Source organism: Anas acuta, chromosome 15, assembly GCF_963932015.1.
Source record: "Anas acuta chromosome 15, bAnaAcu1.1, whole genome shotgun sequence".
Classification (NCBI taxonomy): domain Eukaryota; kingdom Metazoa; phylum Chordata; class Aves; order Anseriformes; family Anatidae; genus Anas; species Anas acuta.
Window position 1 is genome coordinate 8564019 of NC_088993.1, and position 19921 is coordinate 8583939.

The 19921-nt window shown below is 33.7% G+C and overlaps 1 protein-coding gene across 4 annotated transcripts in view; it reads right to left on the bottom strand.

Annotated features, from left to right (window-relative positions):
• The window catches only part of SNX29 (sorting nexin 29), a 133715-nt gene that overhangs the window by 68939 nt on the left and 44855 nt on the right, over positions 1-19921 (bottom strand). For all 4 annotated transcript variants that reach the window (XR_011101751.1, XM_068699831.1, XM_068699833.1 and 1 more), the window contains exons 15-16: positions 13085-13191; positions 3581-3697 (exon numbers count right to left, since the gene is read on the bottom strand). Coding sequence is in view for 3 of the 4 variants with exons in the window: in XM_068699831.1 (XP_068555932.1) it covers positions 3581-3697; positions 13085-13191 (224 nt within the window). In the remaining variant the exon portion in view is untranslated. The remainder of the gene's footprint in view (positions 1-3580; positions 3698-13084; positions 13192-19921) is intronic.

Genomic DNA, 19921 nt, shown 5'->3' on the forward strand with positions numbered 1-19921 from the left:
AAAAGGTAATGATGAGCTAACACCTACAGAATTCCAAGAAGTAACAGTTGTAAGAAAACAAGATAGAAAGAACATTTGGAAATAAATCAATAAAAGCTTTTTTTTTTTTCTTAACCTTTACTTTAAAGCCAGTTAAACATAAAAGGCTATATTCTCACCATTAACTACGCTGAAGCACAAACCACAACTAAGAAAAATTAGTGTGTTTTGCTGAAGAACAGCTGAAAGTTGTCAACTTCTAGCTAAGGTATCTACATTAGTTAATTATCAGTTCAATACATCTCCGTAATATATGTTGCCTGTTTTTCAGAATATCTGCCTAAGAAACATAAATATGCATTATTGCTTATTGTAAAGCCATATCAAAATTCAAAGGGGACTAAGGAAAATCACCTTCCCAAAGGTTTTGACAGACCAGCTCAACTCCCACCAATACTCAAGGCAAAACTGAATTTTGCTGTCCCAAGTTTCAAGAGAGATGGCTCAGCAAAAACTGAGTCATTCCTACTGGAGAAAAGAAAAGAAGAAAAGCTGTGCAGAGCTGAGACAGCTCCAGGGCATACGTATGGAAGCACAAGTCCTAAACAGGTCTGCTGCCCTCCTTCTGGAGGAACAGGGCAGTCATTATGCTGGCAAGAGCCAGTAACTCCCGTCTCTCAAGTCCTAGCATCAGCTGTTACATGCTCCCACTCCAGTCCACCCTTGTGCAGCAGCACACTGGTTGGCATTCCAGGGCTTTTATACAGAGCAGACATTTTTCTGTCTTGCCTATAATCTGTACCCTATCTTTGCCTGTATCTGAAATGGAAGTCCTACCCCCAGACATATGCAGTACTTTTCATTAACTTCAGTAAGAGTTTTGCATGAAGACCTCAAACACAGAGTGTGGACTTTGGAAATAAGAAAGAATGACATTAATAAGTTCCAGTGCTTGCACATCTACTTTGAAGCAGATTGTTACTTATGCTGAGATTGTAATTGATGTGTTGTTCACTGTAACACAAAGTACAGTGACGGAGACATATTGCATTAATGTATTTCCTCATTCCCTGCAAGCACATACTTTTTGCATTAATATTACACTCCATGTTTTCAACTGCTACAGAAGTTCTGAAACACCATAACTAAAAATTTGGAAAGATCATTGTGGATATTTCATATATAAATTACAGCCATTAAAATTGATTATTAGCATTAAAATGAAAGGAGTCAGTGAAGAATTATGGAAGCTATTTTTATGAGAATCTGTAAATTATATACTATTTTAATAATAAAATGTTAAGAATTTGGCTGATCGTTTCAAACAAGTCAAGGGGAGATCAAATATTCATATCCCACTGAATTTCTGACAGTTGCATACTTGACCAACTTTTAAAGTTCTAATTAAAGTTTAAGTAACAGATAGACTACCAGCACAGTTATGCTTAATAATATGCAATTAAATATATTAAATTATTCGGATAATGCAAAAAGTTTTTCAAAAGCCTGTATTCAATGCACAGTTCCCACAGTTCCATTTTGGATAGCAGCAACTAATGAAGACTAGTATTTCACTAATCCAGTATTGTTTCTGCAGTAATTAAATACAGTTGTCAGAATCATAAAACCTGATGATTTGTTAAAGCTACTTATGTTTCAGGTTTTATAAATAGACACATATTTCAGGAGAACAGTACCTACTACAACAGTATTTCAATGATTAGGCTAGATTCTAATCTCATACAATAGAATTTGTAACAATATCTGACTAATTAACTGAAACATGCTTGCTGATATATTTATATCACTACACTATAAGCTGACTGCACCTAATAATTCTTTAAAAGAAATACTTAATTGGAAAAGAGAGTAGTGGCTTATACCACGGCTGCAAAAATTCCAAGGGATTCCTGCCTTTGGCACCAGCTGATCCTACAGATCAATTTAGGTAGTATAATTTATTTACTACAAATGTTTTTCCAAGCAAGTGGATGCCCACCTCTCAAGATTACTTCATGCAAGCAAGCATATACAAAACTTTTCCCAAAACTCTACATCTCCAGCAATTTTCAGGTCAGGGGACTTCTTGACCAAGACATAGCTTAGCATATTTGGTAACCCCTAATGGATTTTTCTAAGTATTTGTCTAGTATTTGGTAAAGAGCTCCACAGCTTTGCTGCTGTAGAAGACTGCCATGGAAAATGACTTCCTGCTTGTTTTGAACCTGCTTTTAACTGGGAGATGTCACACAGAGCTGATCTCCATTTTTCACACACCATTTTGCAGTTCTCTACTGTACTCTTCCCAAAGCAGATTCTTTTTCAAGTTGAGGAAAGGCTGCCCAACCAGCCACATACAGAACACCACTCCGCTTTTGATTATCCCTGTTGCTCTTTCCTGAACACTATCTAGTTTTACTATTTCAAGATGAAGGGACTGCACAACATTCGTAAGTAAAATAAAGCAGGAATTTATACAGGAACAAAGTTATTATACACAGTTTGTATCTATTAATAGGATATGTGGATACATAAGTAAAAACAAAATCTCTGAACAGGGACATACAGTCTGAAATCTAAGTAAGAAAGTATAGTCATAATACACTTGTGATTTATCATTTGTCATTTCTTGACACAATAATGAGATTGTTTACACCTAAAAGGCTGAAAATTACAGGTGAAATCCTGCTTCACTTATGCACATGGAATTCTTATCAGCCACATGACACAAATGTTATGATAAAATAAGCATGAATGCCTCCAGTATGAACAAAAAACTAAGGTACAATACTGTGCAACCATATGAACAAAACCCATCAAAGTACGCTTTCCTGCTAAGACAGACAACTATCAGGAACTTCCTTTACTTTTGCACATCTCCACGTTTCAACCAAATCTTTTAACACAAGAAGCCAAAGGGAAGCAGTATCTGGTAGAAAACAAAAACTTTTATTTCTAGGGACTTGGGGATGAGGGGAGGAGATTGCTGTTTTGTTTTGTTATGTTGTTGTGTTGTTTTTGTTTTTTTTTTTTTTAATTTTCTCAAATAACCAGCTCATGAACACAAACTGCTATTTGGTATTTAGCTCAGGCTGCAAAAATAGGGCTAAAACTAAAGGCAGAGAAAGAAGACAGGTATAATAACCAGAAGAATTAGAACAACAGAAATAAGTCTTCATGGCCCTTTTAAAACTGACTGAGAATAACACTGAAAATTTCAGTGCCTCTAGGCACATTATAAAGTGTTTCTAGAACAGTGATGCTGACCTCTGTAGATATATGGATACGGGTAACTTCTCATTTAGAAACCTACCAGTTATTTTTTATTATTTCAACCTTCCAAAGTAAAAAGCTCAGCAAAAACAAACAAACTTAAAAGCATCTGAGCACTGCAGACATTTTTATTGTCTGAATACATTCAATACTACTATATAAATTAAATACTGCTAAAGAGAATGAGACAATAGCAAAAATACCAAGTAAGGTATTCTTGACAGATGGTTTATTAGCTGTTATTTCTTATAAGGTAGTGCAGATTTTATTTCAACACGAGTAATGGTTTTGAGAACAGTATTTCTCAATGTAATAAACAAACACTTACCGGCCCTCTCAAATCAATTAGTTCTTGTCTCATCTGGGACACAAGAGCTTCTTTAGCCATCAGAGCACGGTGCAGCCTCTCATTAAACTCAATCAGTTCCCCATGCATTTCAGCCACCTGAAAAACATAGCCCAGAGATAACTGTTCTAAATTGAAAAAATACTCTATATAATTTCTTACATGCATACCAACTTACATTTATTTCACAGCATTCTCCAAGTAGGACATAGTGCTGCTACTACAGCATTTTAAACAGAACATTAGTAACATACACAAAACAATTTTCACTCGTGCCTTGAAACATTGGTTTTGTTATTATAAATTCAACACAAAAACATTACAACTTTAGATCTATATCTGATTTTACCCAATCAGAGGAGATCCCATGGTAACTGATTCTAATGAAACACCTATTCACTTGTTCTCAGTCTAATTTTTGATGAGCAAAGCACTTGACAGGTACAAATTAATCAGAATATTTTGAATTGGGAATAATGTAAAATACACAAACTAAATTCAACTTTGTCAATAATTCATGAGTAACATTCTGTACTCTTACACAGAGTTAGAGGTCCACTCATCCCAGGCAAATCTGTGAGGGGTCAAAGGAGCACAAATAAAACAGTTTTGCTGTGACGCACATCCTTGTGCATAAGTAAAACACAGTGGCCTCAAGCATGGCTAATTTATACATAGTCTTGCTGTGTCTGCTCTCCATTTTTTATGAAAATGGTTAAAGAAGCACCAACTGAGGTAGTATGTATATGAAAGCAAACATGGCTGGACGAATGATGTGCAAGAAAAGTACAATTTGCACAACAAACTATGTTTAAGTTGATTTCTTGCAAAGAGATCTGAAAAAAAAAAAAAAAACAATAAAGCTCAAATCAAGGTTAAAGACAATACCGAGTTCTTGAATTTTTCTTACACACAAGCATAAACCAATGGGGTGCAGAACTCCAAAAGGACAAGGGATCCAGAATAGCAAAGATCTATATTGTGGCAGTAATCTGTTATCTTAAAAAGAGGGTGATGAGGAAACTATCTGGAAAAAGGAAAGACATCTGTGTTCAACAAGGTTTTGAGCTACTTTTTCCAGAATCTAGACTATGAAGCTGAATGAAAGTTTCGGTTCTGATAGACAACCCATCAATACCTAATACAACGGGCAAAGGAGTTGTCTGGAACTGATAATGGCGCCTGTAGCCTTATAGCAATGAAATCTGAGCCCAAAGGTGTCTGTAGAACTAGTTAGAGGGGAAAAGAAAGATTCCATTCAGAAAATCCTGTTGTTAGAAGTTTCCATGTGCAGTCTCCTTATATTTTCCAACGAAAGGGAATACTGATGTGGGCCATGATCGTAGGTGCAGTGCCAGAAAAGCAGTCCTACAGCAGAACAAGAAAAGCTACACATAACAGGAGAGGTTAGATGAAAACATAACCAGTGACTGGCTGACCCCAGTAGCGGACATAGCACACTACCGTAACAATACAGTTAAACATTCTATTTTTCAGGTTACAGCAACTCTTGAAACATCTTACAGCCATCCAAAGCTGGGAGAATATAGAGGCAATGGGGTAACATTATTAGGAACAGAGCTGAATAAGATGAGCCTCAATCTGCTACTTCAGCAATAGCATGGGGACTTGGGTTTGTGCCAAATCTCTTAAAAGTTCATCGTTTTCCTTCTGGAGGCAGTTCACTCTGCTTCAGGCTTGCCTTTCCTTGAATTACTATTCTGCCTTCTTCCTCTTGCCCAGGAAATTTCCCCAAGATAAAGCAGTTTAATTCAATTTCTTTAATTTACTGCTTGCTTTTTACTTCAGTAAAGTAAATACTTCAGCCCTGTTCCAGACAATTTGTGTCCTTCACATGGTAAAGAAACAGTGAAACACAGCTTCAAGTTGACAAGCAATGAGATGACATCACTGATCAAGTAATAAAAATTTACTAAGAATTACGCCAGATCATCAAGTATTCTTCTGGAATTTATTTCTATATTAGAGAGAGTCCTTCAAATCCAGTAACTTCTTGTACAACTGGCTTTTTAAACCACAATTTATATTATTTAAGGTAATAACAAGGTTATACCATTTCACTTACATATTATGTTATCACATCATCCTTTATTCATTCCACACTGAAGTCTGATCAATAATTTTCCCTACTGGGACTTCATTCATCTTCACAATTGTTTCTCTCCGTGACAATGTTTAATGCAGAAAATTAAAGTATAAACTGGCTAAGTTTCCCTTGGTCACAGGATCATTCAGATTTGGTCCTGGTCATACCAGAAAGCATGCTTAAAGAGCCCATATCCTTATCTCAAAGAAGTGAGCTTAATGCACAAAGTATTTAGAAGACTTCACACTACCAGAACTCCAAAGACATGTTGTCAAAAGAAAATCTAAATCTGCTCCTACTCTCCAACAGCACTGCATCTATAGAGTCCAGCATGACCAGATTTAAGAACCGTCTCCAGAGAAATTACAGAGGTAAATTGCACTTTAATGTTCCACAGCAAAGGAGTGAGCAGTTAACTTAAAACACTCTAGGTATGTTTCTCTAAGCATATGAATAATATAATCACCCTTAGAAGCACAAGCTCTTAGAGTATAGAAATTGCCTTTTAAGAACTTGCACCAAAACAACATTAATTTCTTCTTTAAGGGTCTTTTAATAGAACTCAGATTCTTTTTTTTTTAAATGCAACTTGAAGTAAATTCATTAAAAATTCTGCAAGAACCACGTTTGAATCAATGGATTTCTGTTGAGTATTGGTAATTTTCCCCATCCACCACTAAAAACAACAACAAAAAAACTTTTATTCAATTACGGTTGCAAAACAACATATTTCCCAAGAAACTCGAGACGAAATGGGAAGTGGTTTCACTTTCCTCCCAGTAGAAGCCAGGGTCTGTATTTTCCATGAGAAAATGACCTTTATCAAAAATGAACTATCACTTGCTGCCCCCCCCCCCCCCCCCCCCCCCCCAAGAGAAATAAAGCCAAGTTCTTCAAAAAACAGCATGTATCTTAGTGAATATGAATAATTAACTTTTTCTACAAATGAAAAATAGTAAAATTTAAAACAGCTGCTAGCAGATAGTAGTCAATGCACACACGCACATACTCAAAAGCATTCCCTGTTCAATAGTGTGGTAGCACTTCTGAGACTGTAGCAGTTTTCCATACTACTTGTGTGTAGCACTGAATTTTACCACTGCTTTGTCCCATTCTGCTAGGATTAAAAGAAATTACTTGAGAAAAATAAATTTACATCACACAAATTAGAAATCACACACTACACAATAATATATAAAGTCATAATAACCTGGCAGGAATTGTATCATCATCATTGGATCAAAATAAAAAAATAATTAAAAAAAAAAAGTTTCTTCCAGGTCCAACCTTAAGAAGAATTCAGTCACAAACATTTAAGTCAACATTCAAAGAAACACTTCAGTGTGTCCCATTCCTCTCTGTACCCCACCCAGGCTCGATTTTTGGACCCCAGTATTTCCTCCTAGGAGAAGGATGCTTAAATTCATGTCAATCTGTGGTTTCAATGTTCCACAGTTATTAAATTGCTGTCATTTATCCCCTTGCTAGCAACTCTCCTCCTAAGCTACACATTTTCCTTTTTCCTTTAAATCATGATGGATTACCACAGTTAGGTAAAATTCACCAGCTGCTGCCATACTTCAGATGCACCTTGATGTCAGCTGTGTCCGAGGACTTTACAACAAAGAAATCTGGTAGAAATTGCACAATGCTGCTGCTCTTCACAGTCATACATTTCCATCTACACTACGTGCAGGACTGTCATGTTAGAAAAGTGATCCAAATGCAAGCAACTCAACAACATGTTTTAAGCTAAGCCAGTTTGCACCACAGACCTAGAAACTACTGTGCCATTACAACTGCAGGGTAGGTGCTGTGATACATGTATAGAAGGAGGATTTGAGCAATAGATGGCTGCGTAATTGATAATTGCCACTAAAGATGCCGTATAAACCACAGCATGTGTTTAACCTGAAGAACTTTGTCCATGTTTTCCCAAGTATGTGATTAGGTATAATAAAGGGTACTGCCTCTCCCTGAAAAACTCAATAACAGCCTTGAAAACAGTAACCTGTAACTGCTAAAATACAGGGGCTAAGATACGAAATAACCATGGTTAACTGTAAATACCACACTATTTTTTCCTCGCAGAACAGACAGCTTAACACCATAATTATTTACTGTTATCTGAATAAGCAGGGAGACTGAAAAATAAGTTTATAAAGAAATTTAAAAAGTGGTCAGCGTGCACATTAACAAATGGATCACAAAGTGCACAGCGACTCATAGGCACATTGTTCTTTGCCTCAGAAAAGAACACCAGGATTACGCTGCTAATGAGAGAAGTGCTGTACACATCGTTCAGAGAACTACACATTGTATTTCTACAGTTGCACAAAAATTTGTTCTTGCTAATACACTTCTAGCACTAGCACATACAGGAACTTCGTTTGTGTGCTGTGCACTCTTGTGGGCAAACAGCTTGTCCAGATCCTTCCAGATCTTTTTTTTTTTTTTTGTAGCTAAAAAAAATGGTGCTCATATAATTTTAAAACTAAGTTTTTAATATTTCCTTTTCATTTTTTTTATTATTCTCTTAAAATATCATTAACAAGTAAGAGCATGTTCTATTAATACAGTAAAAGGTTCTAGATTTACCAGTAGCTTGCAAAAAAGAAGTAAAAGAACAAATCTTCACCAAGAGCGTGGTTGCACACTGGAACAGGCTCCCCAGTGAAGTAGTCACTTTACCAAGCCTGTCTGAATTTTAAAAGTGATTGGAGTGTGCACTTGGTCACATGGTCTAAACTTTTGGGTAGACCTGTGCGGTGCCAGGAGTTGGACTTCATGATCCTTATGGGTCCCTTCCAACTCGGGATATTCTATGATGCTGTGATTCTATGAAACCAAATTTATCTATTTTACACAGAAGAGTACAAGAAAAATTGGCAAGACTGAAACAGTTCTTTGTAGTCAGAGTTGTGGTGTTTGCTTTTTTTTTTTTTAGTAGATACATATTACTATATCACTGTCACAGCCTTTCCACATAATCATATGGCATTAAAGTGGTACATTGTGCAGACATTAGCAAAACTGCCATATCAAAATTCCCCACTTTAGGATTTCAATTCTGGACACAGTAAAAAAAATCATAACAATATATTGTTATTTGCTAAGTGAAATTGAGAGATGATTCTACAAAGATGTTGACACTTTCTGGCAAAGTTCTTAGTGATTTAAGGTATCTTCCCTGACCATATGTCTTACAAGATGAGAAAGGACTGTGTAACAAAAACAGACAAACAAAAAACTGTTGCATTTCATCATGAACACAGTCATATTCCCGTGCCTGAAAATCCTCTAATCTTCAAAAACATAGATTATACAACAGCATACAATTGAAAAGTTCTTAATAAATGAAAATCTGAATTTTATAGACTGAAAGGGTACCTCAACTTCCATTTACTCACAGTGAGAGCAGCACAAAGAGCCTTAAAGAAAGTCACACAGGTGCTTTTCACAAGATACTATCCTATTTCGGTACTCCATTACACAGAAGAATGAAAGGTCAGACATTTAAAAGTGTTTAAAAGACTCAGCTACCCAACTACTGTGATAAAAATCCATAATTTACCCTTTTGTGTAGCTGCTGAATCAAAAAGAAAAAACCCTTAAGATAGCTTAAAGTCCTCTGAGCATTTTGAAATGAAATTGAAGAGATTAAAGTTAAAACTCAATCAAGATGGCAGTTTCAGCAAAAATAATCAGCAGCGTGCTTTTGAGGCCTCACGATGCAACTGGCCAAATCACTTGTTCTACAAAAAAGAAAAGAACGCTAGAAAACTGACCAGAACTCTGCTAAATGGTCAAACCTTGATTTAATATCCAAAATTACCCTTTGTAGATCCTGTGTTGGAAATGATTCAACTACTCAGAAAAGCTGCATCTTCCTTTTTTTTTTTTTTTTTTTTTTTTTTTTTTTTAGAAATTTTATCTTTTTGTCAGAATTCCAGAATATTTGATATTCTGATATAAATAAATTCTCAACTCTAATCTTCTACTGAGTGTACTTATTTGAATTAAGTGATTCGCACCTCAAGCTCACATGAACAGCATACACACACCTTCTACGTCAGAAAAAGTTTCCCAACCTCATGTACCAAATGTTCAGAGACAAGTTCTTCAGGCAGAATGACACATCTAACACATAAAAAATTAATCCCGTAAGCTATAGGAAAAGGTTCAAAATAATATTGTCAAGTTTGTTACACGGCAAACTGCAGAATTCTGTTGAACATGACTTTAAAAACTACCAGGTAATTTATGTAGAAAAATTCTGATTCAGAAATGTTTATTGTACTGGCTTCTAGAAGGAAACCCCTGGAAAGCTGGAAAGGATTGTGCTTACTATATAGAGGAGGAAAAAAAAAAAAAAGGACATTTTGCTTAGCCTCCAACATTCTTATAGAACAAATATTTTTTTCACAGAGATGAGGGTTTAATATATTGTCGTAGTTTTAGGATATTGGAAACCTTTTAGTCCAACATAGGAGCTAGTCTCCTCATTCCCTAGTCTGACAGAAATTGTCTATTCCAGGAAATAGATAATTCAATGTCATTTATTGTCTTTAACGGAGCTCTCTCATAATACTATTTAGCACATTGTGAGCATATTCTACAACTTAAATTGATGGAATGCAGGTTAAAGCCTATTTAGGTTTGTTCATTAGTTCATTACTGGATTACAGACATAGAAGACAAAGAGAAGTAATAGAACCATTAGAAACAGCCTCTTACAGGTAACAATCTCAACACAGTTCTGCTTGTCAGGATGTGCAGACAGACATACCAACTGTTTTAGGTTTTTGTTCGTTTTGCTTCATTTTAAATCCTTAGCAATATCAGGTCTGACATAAGAGCAAGTCTTTAGAAACTGTTTATTTTGAACTTCGCTGCAATGCAAGCTTTGAAGAATTTGTCTCTCCCATGTGTGTTAACAGGAAAAATTCCACTGATGTTATTTGGAGAGACCTTGCAAAAGCAGGACAAACCAAATGGAATGTATTTATAACTTACATACAGCAAACAATGCAGGCTGAAGGCCCAAAATGTAATGATTTTAAATGCATTTTATTATTCATGGTTTGAAAGTTGTATAAATCCACCTAATATACTTTTTCTTCTGGTTCAAAATAACCTTACAGTTCCAAAGCATTTGACATCAGAAAATGAGTGCATGCACGTATGCATAATACTAATGGTAGCCAAAGACCTAGCAACATCCCACAAGCTTTCAGTCAGGGTTTAGAAAACACTATGATAACTATATAGATAGTTCACTACTATGTCTAAAAGGAAATATTCCACACAACATATTTTACGTGGAAAGTTGTTTGGTTTTTTTTTGTTTGTTTGTTTGTTTTTTGTTTGTTGTTGTTGTTGTTGTTGTTTGTTTTGTTTTTGGTTTTGTTTTGTTTTTTTACAAAAAATTCTGTAATGGTGTTTTAAGCATAAGACCCAACAAAATTCAAGTTCCTTTACTCTTTCAGAATTTCAAGCTGCAGTGTTTTGTTTGTTTGTTACATCTACTTGGTTATATCAGAATTTCTGATCATATTTTATTAAATAACTTTGAAAATTTTTAACTGTATTTAAAATATGGTAAGAAACTGAAACAATATATTAAGTTAAATAACTAAATATGTTATTATGAACAAAATCATTTTGCTAATTAATAGTCAAACCATTGTTTAAATCCTCTTCACAGCTAATCATTTCCTCAAGAGAATTTCTACCAAGAGGTTTAAGGGGACCTCTGTCTTCAGTTTAAATAGTCTACTAGGCACAAACTAACAGTCTTAAAACTGCTTAAAGTCTGAACATTTTTCAGACCCACTTATAGCTGAATTGAACTGCCAGGAAACCTTTTAGTGGGGTTTCTATCCTGGTCCTCAAAGTGGAACACAGTACAGGCTAACTTGTCATCCTTCACTTGTGAAAAGAAAAAGTAGTAATGATTTTCGGCAAGTACGTTTGGATTTTAACAGAGACTGCATCCTATTTTGAATACATGAACATATTGTTACAGACTGGCAAGTGAGACTCAAATGGAGAGTTCCTCTTCTGGGTGTGATCTGCATCAAGGTTTCCCAGTGATTATATCTATTGCTGTGTCATCAGTGCTACTGCTACCACTGTCTTCCAGAAAAATCCCGAGTGTTACCAATAAATCTTTCAACATGCAGAAAAGCTTAGTAGAACAAAGGAGGGTGCTCTTAAAGCTGCAACAGATGTTACCTTTGCTCTTACAGATATTCTTTTGAAAGGTACAGAACAAAGAAGTCAAGAACCCATTCAAAGATATGCATTATGTAAAGATATAGTTTCACATGGTCCTATGAGAAAAGGATAGCCATGGACAAATGTTTTAGAAGAACTTTATTAATCTCTTTGATGCGTGACTCGAATTTTCAGGCATCTTCATATTAATCAGTTAATATAAGTATCCAATTTCAGAGTATTTTGGGCAAGTGAACAACATAGAAAGTTGTTTTACTTTTTATTAAAATGTTCATTTAATATTTCATAACAGAAATGGGTATTAGATATTAAATTTCATTACTTATGTCTGAAAAATAATTTTTATTTAAATTTAGGATGAACCCCTAATCTTTCTCTCTTCTTTTCTTTTTAAATCTAATGAATTTGATATTACTTTACCACAGAGAATCCTGTGTTAGAAACTTTTTCTAACATGATCATATCAAAATAATTAGTAACTTCCAGTATTCATTTCCATACTGCATTACTCCACAAGCTACACATAAAACAACATAAACATGAAACAGAATAGCACAATCAGAAAAAAGTATAAAAGCAAAAGAAAAAAGTGACAGATTTCTTTATGTCCTCAGGAAACTTTAAAGCTCAACTCACAGTACAACAAAGCTTGTTAATTACGTACTGTAGCTTATGCAATAGCTGACACCTATTATTTCACCAGCATCAATTATAACTTCAATGAACTTGTTTATTTATTAAAACCCTCATGAAAGTTGTATGTCTTAATGCAGTAAAACATTCTAGAACAAAACTGATAAATGAAACCACTGTTTAAACAAGTATGGTCCATTTTTCTGTAAACTACAATATATTTTGATAACAGTCGATTTTAATATCAAGTATGAAGGTGTACTGTTATTAAGTATTTTTAATCACCTGAATTGTTTTAAATGGGCTTTGAAGTTAAATGAACAAAGCTGTATTTTAACCACAGAAGTCAGAAGATGGAACCTTTCATTTTTAATTCTTAGAACAAAAATCAGAATTGTATTTTAGACTAATGGGGAAAGAAGACAGCTAAGGAAAAAATGCTTACACAGCTTCAAGTCTTATTTTACCATTATGATCTCATAAAATTTGTGCAGTGCAGACTTTACCTCAATCAATTTTCTTTCATAAGAGCTGGCTAGTTCCTCGTTGTTTTCTGCTTGCTTTTGGTCTGGAATAGTAAATTCACCATCAGTGCTCCAAATGTTTGGCAGAACTAAAATAAAAAGATACATCAAATTACAATGATAAATTACATAAACATTTAAGACAATTAGTTTAAAAGTAATAGCTCTAAAAGAAACAGTTATCAGAAGTATCAAAATAAGATAAACTATTTGAATAATATAAAATTTTATAAAATAAATACTTTCACATCATATAAAATACTATAAAACAATATTACAAGTACTACAATAAGCACTGCAGGGAGCATTCTTGCAAGCACTGTTTAGGCACGTTTTCTCATCTTAACAGGAAAAAAATGCAAAGAAAGTATTTGGCTGTTTTGTAACCACAGCTAAATATGTAGTGACTCCAATTCATACCCAAAGCCATTGTAAACTAAGCCTATGCTTCTATTTTTACTTTTGTTTTTATTTCCATTCTTTTTCATTTCATTTTACTTGAAATTTACTTATGAAATTTTTCATTTCATATTACTTACACAGGACTACTCGCACATCATAGAAATTACAGACAATAAGGCTAAGAATAGATACTAGATGAAGTGTGAAATGCTTAATATTTCCTTTTTTTTTCCCATACAGCAGAATCATCTGTATTTATTTTATTCCTGACACTTAATTGTCTAATTTATTCTTAGAAACCTTCAATAAAGAATATTTCATGCTTCTGTGCACAATCTATTTAAATGCTAGTGTTCTTCTTGGAAAGGTTTTCTTGATAACTAGTCAAACTTCCTTCACCTGCCATTTAAGCCCATTATTTCCTTATCCACACTGAATGAAAACTGTTTTATCCTATTCCTGTTCCCAGCTACCATTTACATATTTGAAGATCACTTGAAGGCCTATTCTGAGTAAGTCTCCCCCAATTTACACAAACTCCAATTCAATTTCTCTTCATAGATCATGAATTTCTGGAAAAAGAAAACACGATAGCACATATAAAGTAAGCAAGCCCTTGTGAGAGAGGTTTAATAAATGCTTTGACTGTTTTTCAAAATCTAGATTATACATACAATCATATTAAGGTAGAGAGAAAACTCCATAATTCATTTGATTAAATGCCTGCAAAGTGACTTTTGATTCAAATAAGAATATATAAATTCAGAAGCTAATTAGTGTTTGAATTTAATTTTGAAAGCTATTGTAATATCTAATTTTCTTGTAAATCTTCTTTAGAATTTTCTGATTGAAGACCTTCAAGATCAACATTTTATTTCAGCATAAAGTTTGACTACATATAGCACTTTTGTTTAAACAACTGTGCATACAGCTTTTGCAATGTGATGAAAAATGTCTCTGCACATGGTCAGTATTCCCTTTACATTTATACATCTCTCTTGCAAATGCCATAAAAGACTACAGGAATGACATATAATTTATCATAGTTATTTTTGGCCTAACTATACTCAAAGTAACCAAAAACCTAGGTCAGCAAGAAAGCTAAGACGACTGACAAAGACACAAAAGAAGAAAAGGCAAGATACAGTAAGAAACTAACATTAATTTTACCAAAAAACCTTCATATTAGTTCACAACACAGCACTCTCATTTATCATGGTTTCCTAAAACCAACATATATAAACTGCAATAACGTGCCTATACAGAAGACTGGCATACATTTCAGGAAGGCTGTAAATTACCGTTAACCATATGCTATGCTTTCCTTATTCCTTAACTACCAAAAAAGAGAGAACCCATAGAATTATCTTATTACAGAATACTTTCTCTATAGACCAATTTGTTAAATAAATTTGTTAAATTTAAGAAGATTATTCTTTGGATTTCACTTACTTAATACATGGACTTAATACATGGACTGCCATGCACACTTTTATTTTCATGTTTTGATAGAAAGAGATAATCAAAAAACTCTAAGTCTCTAATTTTAAACCTTCCATGTTGCGTAAAATTTATGGCAGTGGTTTTACTGTTTATTTTAATTTTCAGATCATATATATTTTTAAAACTTCATAGGTATAAGCCATTAACAATATAAAAATAAAATAGTCATAAATTTAATACATCTCTTTTTCCCAGTAAATCAAAACTTTGTGTTGTGATTTATTCTTAGGTGAATAGTGCTCAAATCATGGAATGAAAAAAGCACATAAAACTTTTTAAGCTTTAATTGCAGTAATGTTAACTGAGCAGACTTTAAGATGGTTCATTGAAACAGTAGTCTGTTATGAAATAATGTACTGACAGTTCTCCTTTTTAAACCCTAAATGTAGAAACTATAGAAAACAATGTAATGTAATTAATTAACAAGGAGTAATTAAGTCAGATTATAACACCTCAAACTGCCATATGAAAATGTAACTAATGGAAACAAAGCAAGGCTTTTATGGAACATCAAGGAGAAAAAAATAAATTCATACCAAACTAATCCAGTAAATTATGTGCTACACAGGATATACAATGAGCAGTGTAATTTCGTATTTATTCAAAGACTTAAATCCGAAGTATCGGATGTATTATGAAATGAGTAAGCTGAATAAAACTCCTTATAGCAAGCTTTTAAGCTTGGAATGCCTGCATTCTACAGAACTAGAGAAGTGCTACAGAGATGCACACAGGTCAGAGGAAATCTTATGCAAAAGGGTTGGCCAGTTTTTGTTTTTAATGTAACCAGAAAAAAATCCTCCTTCAATGGACAGTTAGCTTTGATACTGGCAGTTCCTATACTCTAGCAAATGATTGTTTGGATGAATGTATCTCAACTCAAAATATTAATTATTTTTCTGCAAGTTCAGTGTTTGCCTCCTTTAGACAACCTGTAGTGAATGAAGCAAGCAGGGTTGTCATGGAGAGGGGTTATTCCCAGACATGTCCTCGTTAAACTTTTGGAAATTCTGTAGAGACTTCTACTTGGGCCATCTGTCTAGGATTTCCAAACAACTGGAATGTAATAACAACAGCTGCTCTAAACATGGCACTGAATGCTAGGAAACCCCACAACTCACTTTCTTTGCATGCTTTGTACAATGCATGCATGAGCATACTGCTTCTACATGGAACATTCTGTAAAAAATAAATAAATAAATAAATAAATAAATAAATAAATAAATAAATATTTATATTTATTTATATATTTATTTATTTTTATTTATTTATTTATATATATATATCAACCTTAGAAATAAAACACCCCAAATCATATCAATTGCTATTCTCTTACAATAGCTTATTTGCAATAGCTTATGTGTTTTGGATATTTCTAAGACAATTCTCTTTTTATCATATGTATATATATGGATGTACATTTATTACTTTATTAATAAAAATATTGTTTTATGTTATTTCGTATACCAATACAAAAACACTGAAAAAAATACTGTGGGGGAGGGGGTCTATAAGCCACAAGAATTTCTATAAATGAAAATACTTCTCTTGCCCTGACCCCAATCACCTGCATGCTAAAAGAAATATACTATCCAAGTAAACTAGATGACTGGAGATTAATTAACATTTCAAGTCAAGAGACCTTAAAGCTAATCTACAATATGGCTACCTGCTAGCCATGCCAAGTGGCCAGATACTCCTCTTATAGCAGGAGCTGCACAAAGCTTTGCTACTCATCATCCAAGCTATGCCAAGAGGATAAACATCATGGTTCTATCAATACATGCATTTATTAGTTCATAAAGTTTACTAGTGAATGTCTACAGTGAGCTCTGAGTAAGAGAAGTCATTAATTTTTGAACAAGGAGTGAGACAGAATTGTGACTCTTCACACAAAGAAAATAAAAATGCTCTATATAGGAGCATTAATCCTTATTAAACATATGACTTCACTAACTATAAATTGGCTTCACTTTTAGAAATTTATTAATACACGTAGAAAACATTATTAAAAACTGACAAAAAGGCTACCAAATAAAACTAATTTTTCCTCCTGCCACTCTAATATACAATGGTCAGCTTCTAGAAGTTCTTAGGTATGCTCCTTAAATTATTAATTTGGTTAAGCACTGTTGACGAAAAGAATCCTTTCTTGATTTAGCTTTTAACAATTTGTTACATTTATTAAAAGGTCCTGCATTAAAATACAACTCTGCTAGCTGAAACAGCTTTTGGTAGATGAAGAAAGGATTATTCCAGATGGCAAGGCATAACTTGAAATTAATTTTGTTCTTTCACTGGACTTTGTGCTTCCGCTTTATGCTTTCAAAAGCATGTTATTCCTTGTTTTCTTGCAAACACAATATTAATTGCAAGTTGCTGTCTGTAGCTCCCAATTCAGATTAATAGCCAATTTACTCAGTCTTTTTGAAATTAAGATGATTACTATAATTTTTAATTTGCAATTCCTTTGTTCCTAAAATTTTACATGATTTTGTTCTATTAGTTTATTACTTGATAAAGAATTATCTCTTCCTGTTTTTTCTTCATCTTAAACTTCAAAAACAGACTACCAGCAGCAAAAGATTCTCATTCTTCTAGCCATCATTTATTTATGGTAGCAGAAACTCAGCTTTGTGCAGTGAAATCTTAATTTGCTATTCTGTTCATGGCATTAAAAAAAAAAAAGTAGTCATACACTGAAAACAAAAAAAGGAAAAATAAAGAATGACTTGACTTACATGGCCAAGGTATGCTTTTCATACAAAAGCACTACACTGAATTTCACATGGAAAAGTTGAAATTGAGGGCTCCTCAATGCCAAAACCTGCCCTTTGTATTTTGAAATACCAATTAAATAGCTCAAATGATATGTTCAAAGACAATATTCCATTTAAATTAATCAGGAACACAGAAAAATAGGACTATGCACTTATCATTCCTACCCATCACTTCTATGTGGCAGATTCTTCTGCCCAACGGTAAACCAGCAATGAACAGTCCCACACAAGCAGTTCTAGGCAATGCTACCTGCACGGCAAGGTAGGAGGACCTTACAGGCCAAACAGCTTTAATTTCCATCAAGATAAGCAAGGTTCCTTGTTCTTCCATAAGAAGGACAAAATATTCACAGCATTTTAATTACTTTTAATTCATTTCATAAGCTTCCAAGAGTTCTAATACATACTAGAAGGTTCTCCCTACAGGTTGCAAGTGTTCTATTCTCAGAAATCACCTTTGATTTTCAAAACGATTTTTGTATAGCTTTTACTGAAGGAATACATAATGCATTGAATAATGCTTTCATAAAGAAGGTAAAATTAACATTCCCCAGATGCATCTTAAATTAAATTCTTTAAAATTTCCTTAACATCCTTCTGTTAACTTTTTTTTTTAATCTTCATGTACGTATTGTTTTAATAATGAAAAAATATTCAGTTATCTTTAACATTTGCCTAATATTAAAGTGAGAAGTTTTTCCTATTGTAGTGGCTGCCATCAGACTGTTTATAGATTTGAAGACATCATCAAAAGCACAGCTATGTAATGAAACTGAGTTATAGCCAAAAAATAGAACCTTCGGATTAAAAAAAAAAAAAAAAAAAGGTGGTACAAATATAATTAAAGCATTTCAGCATTCCCCACCCCACACATTTTGTGAAACTTTCTTAAAGAAGGTTACTCAATTAGCTTCAGGAATCTGTTTGGACAACCGAGAAAAAAAATCGTTGAGTACAAAGGGTCTAGAATTATTACACCTCAGCAGGTTTGAAAAATGGTAGACATCCAACTCCTGCTGACAGCTGAGAAACAAGGATGTTCATTCATTAAATGTTTAAATACAAATATCAGACTGCTCAGTCAATACTACTTAGCACTCACTTTGAAAGCTGGTGTGGCATTATGAACTTGATACACTTCTGAAGCTTGGGTAACTTATTTACAATCACACTTTAGAAACCAAACACTCAGCAAGTCACCCACCTTGAGGCAAACTATTACGCTGAATTTCATTTATAGTTTTAGGAATCCATTTAAAAGCCATACTCAATAGCATCTGATCTGATTTATTGTAGCAACCATGTTGAAAGTCTCTATTTATAGTCATAAATTAACAGCAGAAGCTCAATTATTTTGAACCTTTAAAAATAGTTTCACAGAAATTCTGAACGTATAGCGTTCTAAAATCTGTAATACATGTAAGAAGGCTTTTGTTATGATACTATTTGTAAGAAGATTAATCATCATTTAAATTACCTATTACGATAACATAGGGCAGTATTGAAATTAGTTCTATGCAACAGTTTAATCATCTCTGATGAGGACAATTTCCTACCATTCCAGCACAAGATGATGGCCAGGTGTTTTCCAAGTATAAATACAACAAAACTCTGCTTCTCTGTCTACAAGTAAGTCTAATTGTCCAGAACCTTGATCTACGAGTATGTAAATTAATATGCAAGAAAGAAATGAGAATTTCAATTAAAAATGATAAGCAGAAAAAACAGTAGTTTCTTCATCCTATTGTCACAAGATTGTCACAATCTCAGATCACAGTAATAAAACAGATCTTGCAAATATACACTCTAATCCTTTAAACATGTAAGCTAATTAGGAACAAAATTAGTTCCTAATTAGTTAGACAAGTGTTATGGTCACTTGACATTATATCATAATTATGCATATAATTATATCACGCTTAGTTCATTAAGCTTCAGAGATACCATTTTACCGACTGGCCAGAACTCTTAACTTTATGCTGCAAAACTATATTTCCTATATTTTCAAAAAAAAAAAATACTGTTTTCTGCTGCCATGTTTGAACATAGGGACACTGGAATCCTTTAAAGCACTCTACCACAATTTGTTTCCTACTAAACAATGAAAAATTTTGGAAGTTTTTACACTATGATT